The sequence below is a fragment of the Sus scrofa genome, chromosome 18 (genome assembly GCF_000003025.6).
Source record: "Sus scrofa isolate TJ Tabasco breed Duroc chromosome 18, Sscrofa11.1, whole genome shotgun sequence".
NCBI lineage: Eukaryota > Metazoa > Chordata > Mammalia > Artiodactyla > Suidae > Sus > Sus scrofa.
This window is the reverse complement of record NC_010460.4, coordinates 1378561-1392300: the sequence shown is the minus strand read 5'-3', so window position 1 is coordinate 1392300 and position 13740 is coordinate 1378561. Positions and strand designations below refer to the sequence as shown.

Genomic DNA, 13740 nt, shown 5'->3' with positions numbered 1-13740 from the left:
GGAAACCACGCAGCTTGTGTTGCAGAGGGAGGGGCAGGCGGGGGCGGGACAGCAGAGCGAGTGTGACGCCGGCCCCGAGTCACAGGGACGGTGACCTCCCATCCTCACACGAGGGCTCGGAACTCCCAGCAGAGGCGCGATTTTAACACAGCTTGGGGCCAGCTGGTGTGCGCGTGTGACGCGCGGGCGGTTTCAAGGACTCAGCGAGCCCAGTCCCACCCCGAGTGGGTGTCCCAGACTGAGGGTGTCACCATCACGGCCCAGGCCTGCCGGTCCTGCTCCACGGGACTGCAGCACGCAGAGCTTTCGTCTTTTTTTGGAAAGATCGCCGCTAATAGCTTTTTGAATTTCGTCTTCGTCTGCAGCCACGATTTCAGAGAACGCACCCTTGAACTGCCGGGCGATTACGCCCTTGGTGTTGGAAAGGTCGGGGGTTTGACGCCTGTGCCCAGGAGACGTGGGGCAGGGGTGGCAGCGAGCATCAGGCCACCTGCCCACGTTGGCTCTGTGGCCGTGTAGCCCCTGCGCCCCCTGCTGCAGTGATGGGCTCACTGGCATCTGGTGAGGACACGGGTCCAGGCGGCCTCACGCTTGGCCCAGCAGCCTCCCGGACCCAGTGTTTCTTGTTGGTCTTGAGGACCTGGGCCCGTAGCTCCTGCTGCCCGCCCCCCCAACCTCCTGAGCAGGGTATACCCTTGGTGCACACTAAGTGCTGGGTGTCACTGGGGAAGAGAGCCTCCCCGTGGTTGGGAGACGTCCAGGCTGGTCCCAGCGCCAATTGAGAAGAAAGTCTCACGCTGATAATAAAACTCCAAACAGGTGCTGGCTGCCGGCTCCGATCTGGAACTTGGCGTCGGGATCTGGGCCAGCTCAGGGCTGCGCAGCTGAGACAGGAGCGCCAGGCTGCGGAACCGGCGCCACTGTTCTCCAAACCCCTCCATCCTCACGCGGCTCCGTCGCAGGGGCACAGCGTAGCCAGCTTGTGCGGACTCGCAGGCTCAGATCGTTGAACTTTGAGGAATTTCCTGAGCCGGTTGTTGTATACAGCCACTGATAAAATTAAATTATAGTAACAGACAAATCCGATGAACACACAGGCAGTAAACACTGGAAGCTCAGCGCCTCCTGTCCTGACCGCGTCGCCCCAGGGCTCCCAGGGCCCCATCTTCTCCCATTCACTGGTTTCTGTCCAGTGAATCCACATTAAAACCATGCATAGTGGGTGTTTCCATCATAGACATCAGCAGATTTGATGAATCGCAGCTTTATTTTTGTCCTGTTCGTTGCCTACGCTTGAAACAAGGGCAATCATGCTGATGAAACTTAAATGTGAGCCATGGAGTTCCCATTATGGTGCAGCAGAAACGAATCTGACCAGGAACCGTGAGGGTGCGGGTTCGATTCCTGGCCTCACTCAGTGGGTTAAGGATCAGTGTTTCCCTGAGCTGGGGTGTAGGTCACAGATGCTGCTCGGATCCCTCGTTGCTGTGGCTGTGGCGCAGGTCGGCAGCTGTAGCTCTGATTGGACCCCTCACCTGGGAACCTCCATATGCTGCAGGTGCATGAAGGAAAAAAAAAAAGTGAGGCATGTCTGCAAAGCCTCACGTCTGGGATCCACATCAAAATGCAGGCCGGACTCCCCCAGGCTCAGAAACCACCATCCAGGCCGGCAAAAAGCTGTTGGCATCACTAGTGAAGGAGGTGAGTTCTGACCACGTCACCTGTTGAGGTGAACCCGTCAGCCAGGACTCATGCTGGAGCCACACGCGTTCCCCAGCCGTGGCCACTGGGCGGCTACAGACCAGGGATTCCGCAAAACCTGAACCCAGCCCCCTGTGGGAATCCGTGAGCTCCGAGACCTCGGCCGGACAGTGGGCTGTGTGTCCTCGTCGGTGCTGTGCTGTGCATCTCATAATGAACCAGCTGCATCTCTGTCCATTCTTCGTGAGCGGGTTGTGAGCACTTCCCAGCAGCTCCTTGCTGACCCCTCGTGGTCCGAGTGGACAGCTTAGACCCGGCCTCAGCGCCCCCCGGCTCTACCCACACTGCCTCCCTCCATACCCCGTCAGTCTGCTCTGGGGTTTTAAGTCCATCTGGCCCAGCATTTGTTAATACTGCTGGCGGGAGGGGAACCTGGCCTGGCTCCCTGTCTGCTGCATGCAAATTCTGACATGCGTTTATTGTGGGAAGTGTCCCCGCTGCTCTGTGACAGTGACAGTAACTGCCACACATGGAAAGCAGAAGCTTCCTGGAACCCTGGGCAGGATTCTAATGAGAAGCACACCTGGGGCGGGGGGGGGGCGGATTCCAGGTGAGATGGAGCCACAGGATGGACGAGCTGCAGGCTGACGCCTCGAGAAAGGGCACCAGCATTTTGTAGGACGTCACTGACTGTCGTGTGTCGCCACCGCCAGCCGAGGTGGACCAGCACGGGGGCGAGAGGGGGGCAAACTCAAGCACAGCCCTCCCCCCAGCTTTTAGCGGAGGTTGTTTTATCACTTTTTAATGAATAAATTCTCAGCGACACTCAACGGTGGCCCTTGGTACACACCCAGCTCTGCAGATAAGACAGCAGCTCAGGACAGAGTTCCAAGGAACTCACACTTGGTCTCTGCACTAAACGCCCACACCCGCAGGGAACAAAGGATGAGCGGGAAAAACCTGCCCTCTCATCCCAAAGAAAGACCAGTCGAGGGTGAAATCAGAAGTTTAATCGGACACAATTGAATAGGCTTTCAGATCTCACATGGAAGAAACGTAAGAAGTGAGAAATTTCACGTAGGTATGCGATTCCTAAATTCAGATCAATTCGTTCTATTAATTATCTAGATTCGAGATAGAGAGAAACCACTCGGGGAGAGAAATTGTAGAGCTGTGGAAGCGGACCTGCGGGACGACACCATTTAAAGACACAGATAATATTTGGGCATCTTTCTCCCCGTTCCGCCGGCCACGATTCCCTTCTGTCTTTGGAGCTGCCACATCTGTCCGAGATGGAGAGACTGTGTCGACGGCTGGAGGGAGAATTACCAGGAGCGTTTTCTTCCCAACAAGACCCCCCCCCTCCGCCCCCCAAGATCAGCCAGCATGTCTTCCTAGGTGTGACCATCCCAGGTTAATGAAATGTATTCTTCGGCTTCAGGCAGTAAACCTGGGGCTCAGGCACGAGCCCGGCAAATCCCATCATCGCCGTGACGTCTGCCAGGAGCCGGTGCGTGATGGGAGCCCGAGCCCAGGGCCGGGCCATCGCCGGTCCCCAGGGGCTCGGATTCTACCAGGTGAAAGCAGACGATGTGGTCTCTCTCCCCGCATTTCTCCCGAGGTGAGCTCATCTCTGTCTCCCGTGGGCGCCAGCGGGCCTCTTGCCTGCACCAGAGGGGAGCGGAGATGCCTGCCGGGAGCCCAAGGCATGCCCAGCTCTGCCTTCGCTGGTTTCGGTCAACCTGCGGGGTTAGCGGCGTGTTCTTGCCAAGTGCAGACCCCCATTTAGCGTGAAAGCCCCACCCCTGCCTGGGTGAGGCCGTCCTGGGGGTGCCTGGCCTGGGGGCTGGTGGCGGGGGAAGCGTCTGCTCCCCGGGGCCCTGCCCGCCTTGGGGGCAGAGGGAGAGGGGCTGTCGTAGCTCGGGGGACTGAACCAGGCGCTGTGACGATTTTCTTACTATCGGCTCCCAAGCTGCAGGATGCCACCGTTTTGTCATCTAGCTCCTGAATAAGCTGCTGATTTCTCCTGGTGACAAACTCGTCCAGACAGAAGCCAAAGGCGTTTTCTCCGGCTGGTGGCCTCCCTCGGTGCCCTGCCAGCCTCGCTGGGCCCCTCCCTGCCCGGCTGACCTTCCTTTAGGGGGTTACAAGCCAGCTCTCTTCCGGGGACCAAACTGTGTGCATTCGGGTGCCATCCGTGCGACACGATCGGCGGCGAAGAACGTGGACTGTGCTTTAAGGAAAAATATTTTTTTTTTCAAGAACGTGAAAATAGATGAACTGATCTTGTCCCCTGTAATTGCTTGGTCCCACAGATCTCGATTATTATTTGGTTGAGGAAAAATGCACATGTTAACTGCTAAACTGTACTGACGACGGAGGCTTAAGGAGCTGATCACTAGGCAGGCGACGTGACACTAGGAGACGCGGTGACATTATCTCGCGGCTGCAGACAGCACCCCCGGGGCAGGGCTCACTGGGGAAAGGCCTTGAGAATGGTGTTCACCTCCTCGGCCACCGCCGTCAGCGCAAACTCGAACTGCTCCTGGAGGGACGAAAGGAAAGACAAGTGACCCTGGACATCTCACCGCAGCCCTGAGCTCTCCGGCGCCCCCTGCAGAAAGAGGCCGTCGAGGAGAAGAGGGAACGGCTGCAGGTTCCCAGGGAAAGGCCGGCAGCGTGGGTCTGCAGGACAAGGCCCAGGTTCCATGCTTCTCATCACCTTTTATCACTGGAGATGCTGCCGGGGCACCCGGCGCCCCGATGGGCTCCCTCTGACTCCCGCAGGACCCCCTCCCTGGCGGGGGCGGGGTGCAGCCACCTTCCTTCGTAGGGTTTCCTTGCTCAGGAATGTACAGGGTGGGGCCACCGCCTTCGGACTCCCCCACCCAGCCGCCACCCGACTCAGCTCCACTTGCCAAGAAACCTCGTCCCGCCCCCACCGCCAGCGCTGGACCCGGGGCGGGATGCGGCTTCCTGCCGTGAAGCCGGCCCGGATGGTGTGGCAACCTCGTGGGGTCACCGCGCAGGGACAGCCCACCGTCGCGTGGAGCCCCAGCTCCTCGCTCCCGCCCCAAGCCCTGGATGGAAACGCCAGCTCGGATCCTCAGGCCCTTTGCCGTCCCCCCCGGGATGTCACGTCCATAACGCAAACCACCGCCGGGACGAAGATCTTTCATCAATGGCATAAACACCTGATACCTGGATCGCAAACACCCGTGAACCCAAGTCCCAAAAGAAGGACTCAGTTCTACTGTGAGCGGCCGGTAGGTGACAGAAACACAGCAAATAGCTCCAACGAAAACAGCGGAGGAGCTCCTGTCATGGCGCAGTGGTTAACGAATCTGACTAGGAACCATGAGGTTGCGGGTTCGATCCCTGGCCTTGCTCCGTGGGTGAAGGATCCGGCGTTGCTGTGGCTGTGGTGTAGGTTGCAGATGTGGCTTGGATCCCGAGTTGCTATGTCTCTGGCCTAGGCCGGTGGCTACAGCTCCGAATAGACCCCTAGGCTGGGAACCTCCATATGCTGCGGGTGTGGCCCTAGAACAGACAAAACGAAACAAAACAAAAAAAAAACAACAGCAGCAGAAAGTCAACCGAATTTAGTGCCTATTTGGGGACAAGAGCCAGCTTCTCATTAGGGTCCCCTGAGCTGTTCCAGTGCAGGCCCTCTGCCGGTGGCCACAGGCCCCGTGGGCACTGGGGGCTCCACTGGGAGAGCTTCCTGAGTCTCGCAGCGTGGCGCCACGTGTCCCAGCATCTCCCAGCGCCCAAGGCCCTGCTTGGAGGTCCTTCCCCTTCCCTGTAGGGCCCGGTGGTCAGACCTGCTGTCACCGGGCCCAACCTGCCCTTGGAAAGCCTCCGGTCGCCGCTCTCAAGTGACTGTCAGTTCGCAGGGGGTGTCGTGTGCAGGACTCGGGTCCGAGACTCCAGCAGCCTCCTCCCACTCGATGGCTTTGCCAGCGTGCACACTAGGGTCTCATGACGGCTCAGAAATGTGACAAAATGAAGAGAGACCCTGCGGGAATCCCACTGAGGCTTAGAGGGAGAGCTGCTCTGCAAGCGTCCCTCTAAAGGGAGAAGGGGACAGGCACACGAGGGACACTTCCTTATGAAACGGGACCCCGGGAACCCCCAGCCCCAAAGAGAAGGAAGCTAGTTCATGGAAAGCGTCTGATAAGAAAGCCAACATTGATGTCACGTCACGTGACAAATGCGACGCAGGGAGGACGTGGGACGGAGCAGGTGCAACCGCCGCTGTGCAGACCGCGAGGCTGGGGTCAGCAGACTCCACTGTCTGGGCACCGCTGGGCCGTGGGCACCAGCTGGGGGCGGGCTGTGCACTCAGGGCTGGTCAGCGCGAGATGGGGGCTTATCAGCCGCCTGCCCGTCATCTCGGAAGGTGCCAGCTGCTCCCCCTGTCCCGGCTGGGGACTGTGTATGGCCCACACTTCCAGCAGTGCCATCCTAGCTAAGACGGTAGGATGCGAGATGTCGAGGACAGGGAGTCCAGAAACAGCGAAGGACCAGCATTTGAAGTCCTTTGAAGAGACACGATTTTAAGAAAAAGCATGAAAATAACAGGCAGAAGCTGCACTTGAGGAATGAAAGACCACGCATCTCCAGATGGTCTCTGGGGCCTGGACTCAATCTTAGGACACGAGCCACTCGAGCAGGAGCCCCGGAGCCTCCTGATTGCAACGTCCCAGCTGCCAGGTCTGCGAGGCCAGGGGCCCAGAGAGAGGCCTGGGGACTTTCAAAGCCCGGAAGGGGCTGAACTAAGATGGTGGGGCAGGAGACAGCCCACGGCCTCCAGGCTCCCTGCCCCGCCCTGCGGGGTGCCCAGCGGGGTTCAAGTTGAGGCAGGGGTCCCGGCCCCCACAAGGACAGGGAGAGTGCGGCTCTTAAAAGGGCTCAGGACAGGAGCCCTCCCCTCAGCCCCTCGTCACATGCCAGCCCAGGCTCCACCCCAGACCCGGGATGCTAGAGCAGGGAGACAGGGCACAGGCCCTGCGTGTGTACGTGTGTGTGCGTGTGTGCGCGCAAGGAAGGGGAGGCAGACACACAGAGAGAATGGGGGCGTGAAGACGCCTATGTCTCCAGGAAGAAGGCAAGTTGGGGCCTTGGGGACAGGCCTGAGCAGCAGGACACTAGCAGGGGTGCGATCCAAATGTAGAGACGGGCCAGGCAGGGGCGCCACGGGTACCCACCCGCGAGTCATCTAAGCCGGCGGCAAGCGTGACCGCATGGCTTGCAGGGGGCGGAACACACGACTTAAGCAGCTTTGGCTTTTGTTTTTGGGCTTTGCCCCCAGCATGTGGACGTTCCCAGGCTGGGAATCAAACCTGAACCACAGCAGCAACTGGGGCGACCTTGGTGACAACACCAGGTCCTTAACCTGCTGAGCCACCAGGGAACTCCGGCTTTGACTTCTAAGTGACAACTGTAAGAGGAAATGTGATTACAGAAAAGCGCTGAGGCCTTTGGTTAGAAAGGTACCTTTCACAGGATACACAGAAGGGGAGAAGGTGGTTACAGAGTGAAGGGGAGACAGAACTCAGCTTTCAAAGTGCATCATTATAACTACATCCTGCGTGTTCATCTCTCTTCCTAAAAATAAGTGTTTTAGTGTGCCCATTCTGGAGAATGGAGACGGGGTCGTGTGGACAACGTCTCGCCCCCATGTGGCACCTCGTCCTGGCCCTCGAGCTGCGCCCCCTCCCAGGGCTGGGTCTGTGGCAGCAGCCCTCCACCAGGGCCTGCAGTTTGTTTGATGGACAGCTTGTTTCAGGTGGAAACACAGCTCTTGGTGACTTTGTTTTTGTCTTTTTAGGGCTGCACACACGGCCTATGTAAGGTCCTGGGCTAGAGCTGCAGCTGCTGGCCTGCACCACAGCCACAGCAACGCGGGATCTGAGCCACATCTGCGACCTACGCAGCTTGAGGCAATGCCAGATCCTTAACCCACGAAGCAAACCCAGGTTCTCATGGATATGAGTCGAGTTCTTAACCTGCTGAGACACAACAGGAACGCCTGCTCTTGGTGACTTTTTTTTTTTTTTTTTTTTTTTGGTCTTTTTGCCTTTTCTGGGGCTGCTCCCTCGGCATGTGGAGATTCCCAGGCTAGGGGTCGAATCGGAGCCGTAGCCACAGCCACAGCAACACCGGATCCGAGCAGCGTCTGCAACTCACACCACAGCTCACAGCAATGCCGGATCCTCGACCCACTGAGGGAGGCCAGGGATCGAACTCGCAACCTCATGGTTCCTAGTCAGATTCCTTAACCACTGGGCCACGAAGGGAACTCCTCTTGGTGACTTTAAAACAGAGGCAGTTCGGCTGCCTGGCTGGACGTCAGGGCCTATGGCCATCCCAGGCCTCATCTCCAGGGTCTCACAGTTTATTAATTGTTCCGTGTTCAGCTCAAAAGAGGTGGTTTGGCTACATGGCTCCAAAAGAACAGACCATGGACCTTCTCCTGGTTTGTGGATTCAGACGGCCTGGTACTATTTTGTCCAAGAAAATTTCCTATCTTTCTGTTAACGTGAACTTCAGGGAAAGTTCGGTTTCGTGGGTGATGTTGGCCAGAGCAGCCACTGATTGAGACAGAACAGGGGCTCTTAATGTGTTTGTGGTTTCTTTGCACCGAGATTCCAGGAGCTGAGTTTGCACACCCTCGGCCAGACCGCCTCAGATGCCCCCCGGGCAGAGGTCACTGTGAGGCCAGGTGGCCTCTGCTGCCTGTGGGTGCCAGGGTGCTGGCGCACATCCTCTGGCCAGGAGTGTCACTTTGCCACTTAGAGAAATCCGGATAGAGGTGGGACACGGCCCTCTTTGATAACAGGGCCCCTCTTCCAGGCAGGGCTGGGAGCGAGCCTTTCGGGGTTCTTCTGGCGACAGGCTGCTGTGCTAGGGAATTTTTGTTTTTCAGTTTTGTCAAGAAGACCTGCCCTCGCAATGACCTTGCTGAGACCCATCCAGAATCCGTCTCTTCGGAGGCTGCTTGGACCCTGCGGGGGTGGGCTGGCCAGGCCTGCCTGGGAGGTGCCCAGATGCGAGGAGGGATGAGATGGGCTTGAACTCTGGATCCAGGCAGCAGGCAGCGGGGGGATGTGGCGGATCTGGCCAGAGGCAGAATTAGCTTTCCTTTCTTGCTTAGAAGATTCCCTGCTCTCCCAGCCCCAGCTCTGAGCTGCATCAAGGTCTGAGGCTGCTTGCGGCCACGTGGGGCTCAGCTCATCCAGGACCGCGAACCGATCCTGCGTCTCTGGACCTGACCAGCCACCCACCAGGACTCGGTCCATCCAGCAGGACGGACCTTCCTGGGTGGTAAACCCATGCACGCCTTGCCACTTATCAGCATCTCATCGGGGTGACGCTGGACCACAAACGGGTGTGAGCAGTTTCTCCCCAGATGCTACCAACTGCCCAGGGAGAAACAGCCACTGGCCATCGGGGAACGCTGGCCTGAGCCCAGGGACGGCACGCACCAACCCAGGGAGACGCAGCTGGGCCTCGACTGCTTCCGGGCCACCCCTCCCAAGACCCAGACCCGGGACCCACCCAGGGAGCGCCAGACAAACCCAAGCCAGAGACGGTCCCCAGAAACAGCCAGACCCGGCCCATCCTTGAGGGCACGGGTTTGTCCACCGTGGAGACGAGGGAGAGGTGGCTGCTGAGCGCTCTATGGGCTGGACTTGGACTGGACCCTGTTCCAGAGAAAGCTTCCTGGGGGCAGGATGCGTCGGCAGAGCCAGCAGCTTCCCAGCTTCGGTTGTCCCTGTGGCTACCTCAGCGTGACACCGGGAAGCCGGTCAGGCACGTGGGAGTTATTTATATCATTGCTGTAAGTTTTTATAGGTCTAAGATAATTTAGACTTCAAAAAATCGAAGGAGGAGTTCCCGTTGTGGCTCAGCGATGATGACCCCGGCTAGTACCCGTGAGGACACGGGTTCGATCCCTGGCCTTGCTCAGTGGGTTAAGGATCTGCCGCGTTGCCATGAGCCGCCGTGTAGGTCGCAGATGCAGCTTGGATCCTGAGTTGCTGTGGCTGTGGGGTAGGCCGGCAGCTGCAGCTCTGATTTGACCCCTGGCCTGGGAACCTCCATATGCCACGGGTGCGGCCCTAAAAAGCAAGTAAAAAAACCCGACGTAAACATACGGAGTGTGGTGACTTTCACATCAAGTCTCGTGACATAAAGGGCCTTGTGACAACCCTGCACGTTCTCGGGCCCAAAATACAGGGGAGGGACCGAGGGGCTGTGGGTGCTTGTCATCCAGCCCCTCCCCCAACCCCGATGAGGGCAGAGAGCAGGGCAGGTGGGGGTGCCAGCTGGACTGGCATCCTGACCGCTCAGCCTTCCTTTTGGTGCTGCTCAGAAGAGTCGAGATTCTGCAAGAGAATTTCATTTTGCCTCAATGCTCAGGGCTGACTTGAACAATTCAGAACAAGCCAAATGGCTCATTAAGGTGGTTTTTTTTTTTTTTTTTTAAAACATTTTTTTTTTGTCTTTCGTCTTTTTAGGGCCGCATATGGAGATTCCCAGGTTAGGGGTCTAGTCGGAGCTACAGCCGCTGGCCTACACCACAGCCACAGCAACGCCAGAGCCGAGCCGCCTCTGCGACCTGCACCACAGCTCACGACAATGCTGGATCCTTCACCCATGGAGCAAGGCCAGGGATCGAACCCGCAACCTCATGCCTCCTAATCGGATTCCTTTCTGCTGCGCTGCGGCAGGAACTCCTGTTTCGGTTTTTTGATTTTTATGGCCCCACCCTCAGCATATGGAAGTTCCCAGGTGAGGGGTCGAATCAGAGCTGCCGCTACCAGCCTGCACCACCGCGCACGGTAATGCCAGATCCTTAACCCACTGAGCGAGGCCAGGGATCGAACCCACGTCCTCATGGATACTGGTCGGGTTCATTACCCCTGAGCCACGATGGGAACTCCTCACTAAGGTGTTTAAAGAAATGATCTCCAGGCTCATGGGATGCTCTTGGCTTCTTCCTTCTGCTCAGCGTGTAGACTGTTCCTGCTGTCCCTGGGCTCGGCACTGGCTGTCCTGTTCGAGTTCTCAGTGTGACAGTCAGAGAGGGGGCGTAGGACCTGCTCGCCCTGTGTGGGGGACGGTAAGACCCTGCGGCGGTGGGGGGGGCACTGGGCTGGGGTCCCAGAGTCGTCACCTCCCAGGCACCAAAGCCCAGCCCAGCTTGAGTCACAGGAGTCCTGCTGGTAAGCTAGCCCTCGACGTGTGAAGCAGCAATTGTGCAAAGGCCCCTCTCATCACCGAGGTCATCTGCTCGACGCCAGCAGCATGCAGGGTATCTGGCCCACGGGGGAAGGATGAGAGTCTGAATCTCACGACGAAGTGCATGCGGCAGCTTTCGTCCTCGGGCACAGATATTTCCAGAACTCTAAGGGAACGTGCCATGTGAGCCTGTTTCTAGCTCTGGTTAACCCACGGCCAACTGGTAATTCTTTGTCTTTGCTCCTGATGTTGCACACTTGGCCTTTTTCAAGAAGCATGCATGCGAGCTACTTAGGGGGAGTTTAGGGACCCTGGCACACCTGGGGATGTCCCGGGGACCCCTGTTCTGGCGACCGAACTTGGAGCTGGGAATGTCAGAGGCAGGCAGACTGTTTCCTGATCGCAGGACATTCCACTCCAGGGGAGCTGGCCTTGGAGTTCCCGCTGCGGTGCAGTGGGTTAAGGACCTGGCATTGCTGCAGCTGTGGTGTAGGTCACAGCACTGGCTTGGATTCGATCCCTGGCCAAGGAAACGTCCATGTGCCATGGGTGTGGCCAAAAAAGAAAAAGGTGCTGCCTATAAAACTGCACTGTATCCGCCCCCTGCCCCGAATGGCTCATCCCCAGGACTCGCGATCCCGCCAAAGCTCTTCAGGCTGAAACGTTGGGGCTGTTGCCAGAACGGCCCGCGACCTGCCCTGTGCCAGCCTGACTCTCGCTCCTCTTGAGAAAACCAGCTGAGAAAGACACCCCCAGAGCCCTCGTGCCCAGGACCAGCTGACGGTACCTTTGTCTGGACCATGCCCGGTCTCTGGTCCCGCAGGTGCTCCAGCGTCGCCGCGATGTCAATCTCCTTGGCGCCTGCAACAGACACGGACGGGGGTGAGTTCAGACACAGACCCCCAGCGCCGCTGACCCTTGCGGGCCACTGGGTCCCCTCCGAGCCAAGAAGCCGACCGAGATGGACTGGCGCCCCTCAGCCGGCATCGGTGCTTTCAGTGTGTGCAGTGGCTTTCGTCAGCGTTAATTCCAGAAGGCTGGGCTGGAAAGCTCTTACCAGACGCCCACGTGGACACCTGCCAACAGGAGCCAGCACCTTTCAAGACGAAGGCTTTGTTCATTTTTTGGGGGGGGATTTAAAGAATGTTTTAAACCACCCAAAGCAGCATAGAAGTTTTGATCTCTTTTTTTTTCTTTCTTTTTTTTGGCTTTTTGTCTTTTCTAAGGCTGCACCTGAGGCCTATGGAGGTTCCCAGGCGAGGGGTCGAATCGGAGCCATAGCCACCAGCCTACACCACAGCCACAGCAACGCGGGATCCGAGCCACATCTGCAACCTACACCGAAGCTCACGGCAATGCAGGAACCTTAACCCACTGAGCGAGGCCAGGGATCGAACCTGTGTCCTCATGGTTCCTAGTCGGATTTGGTAACCACTGCGGCACGACAGGAACGCCGAACTTTTGATTTCTATTGCACAAGATTTTTCCGTTTGTTTGTTTTTTGTTTTTGGTCATTTCTGTCCTTTTATGACTGCAGCTACGGCATATGGAGGTTCCCAGGCTAGGGGTCCAGTGGAGCTGTAGCCACCGGCTGCCAGAGCCACAGCAAGGCTGGATCCAAGCCGCGTCTGCGACCTACACCACAGCTCACGGCAACACTGGACCCTTAACCCACTGAGCGAGGCCAGGGATCGAACCCGCAACCTCACGTTTCCTAGTCGGATTCGTTAACCACTGCGCCACGACGGGGACACCTACTGCACAGGATTTTTATTTAGAGAGATGAGAGATGAGGGAATGCATACACACACAGGTTGGGGTTTAAACCCAGAGCTGCTGGCCTTTTAGGAGCGAGTGTCCACATGTTAAGAAACGGCCAGGATGCCCAGGGAGCAGGGTGGCCGGGACCCCCCTCCTAGAGACGCGGCCACAGAAATGATGCTGCTTGGGTTGACAGCACAGGGACCCGTGTGTGGCTGGGTCAGCCTGTTGTACAACAGACCCTCAAGAAACACTGCAAATCAACTATACTTTAATTTAAAAATGTAAAAAAAAAAGTCAGTTTATCACAAATTCTTGTTTGGCCCTTTGCTAGATCCTCTGGCTGATGGACGGAAGGATGGAGTCCCAAGCTGGCGGGTTCGAGGCGGAGCCCTTTCTGTCCGCAGGGGGTTCTGTCCTGCGCCGGGGCTTGGGGGAGGCGCCCCCAGAGTGGCCAGCCCGACCCTCAGGCCCTGCACAGGTGGGGCCTCGTCCTGAGAGCAGGTGGCCGTGTTCCCTGGTCCCAGGCCTGGAGGAGAGACGGGGCTGGTCAGCCATCCCACGGCGTCTTGACCCAGTGCACCTGGCGCTGCCCTTGGCCGTGGGACCGGGAGGGGCTCCAGCCCTTGGAGGCCGTGGTGGCCTCCATCCGGCGTGACATCCTCAGAGGGAGGCTGTGGGCAGCTGTGCCATTTTCCGAGCGGTGGGCTGAGAAGGGCTTCGGGAGCTGTCGCTGCAGATGAGGGCAGGAGGGTGAGTGGGGCCCCGAGAACCTCAGAGAGGGCGCGGCTGGTGAGGGTGGGGCCGCGGGAGGAGATGCAATCCAGGCAGATGTACACCTGCAGGCGGGGAACCGCGACAGGGCTGCGCCTCTGGAATGAGTGTTTCAGACCAGGAGGCGGGGTCTGGCTGATCCCGTGTGGCCAGCATGGCGGCCATCCCAGTGCCCAGGCTGTGGGGACAGGGCTGGCAGTCTCTCTCCACGATGAATGCCATCCTGCTGGGTACAGGAACCCCGGGCCCCCCTAC

The 13740-nt window shown here is 58.3% G+C and overlaps 1 protein-coding gene across 3 annotated transcripts in view; it reads right to left on the bottom strand.

The window, feature by feature from the left end:
* PTPRN2 (protein tyrosine phosphatase, receptor type N2) overlaps positions 2692 to 13740 on the bottom strand; it is a 668485-nt gene continuing 657436 nt past the window's right edge. For all 3 annotated transcript variants that reach the window (XM_021079161.1, XM_021079162.1, XM_021079163.1), the window contains 2 exons: positions 11738 to 11811; positions 2692 to 4246 (listed from right to left, as the gene is read on the bottom strand). In XM_021079161.1, the coding sequence (XP_020934820.1) occupies positions 4175 to 4246; positions 11738 to 11811 (146 nt within the window). In that variant the 3' untranslated portion in view covers positions 2692 to 4174. The remainder of the gene's footprint in view (positions 4247 to 11737; positions 11812 to 13740) is intronic.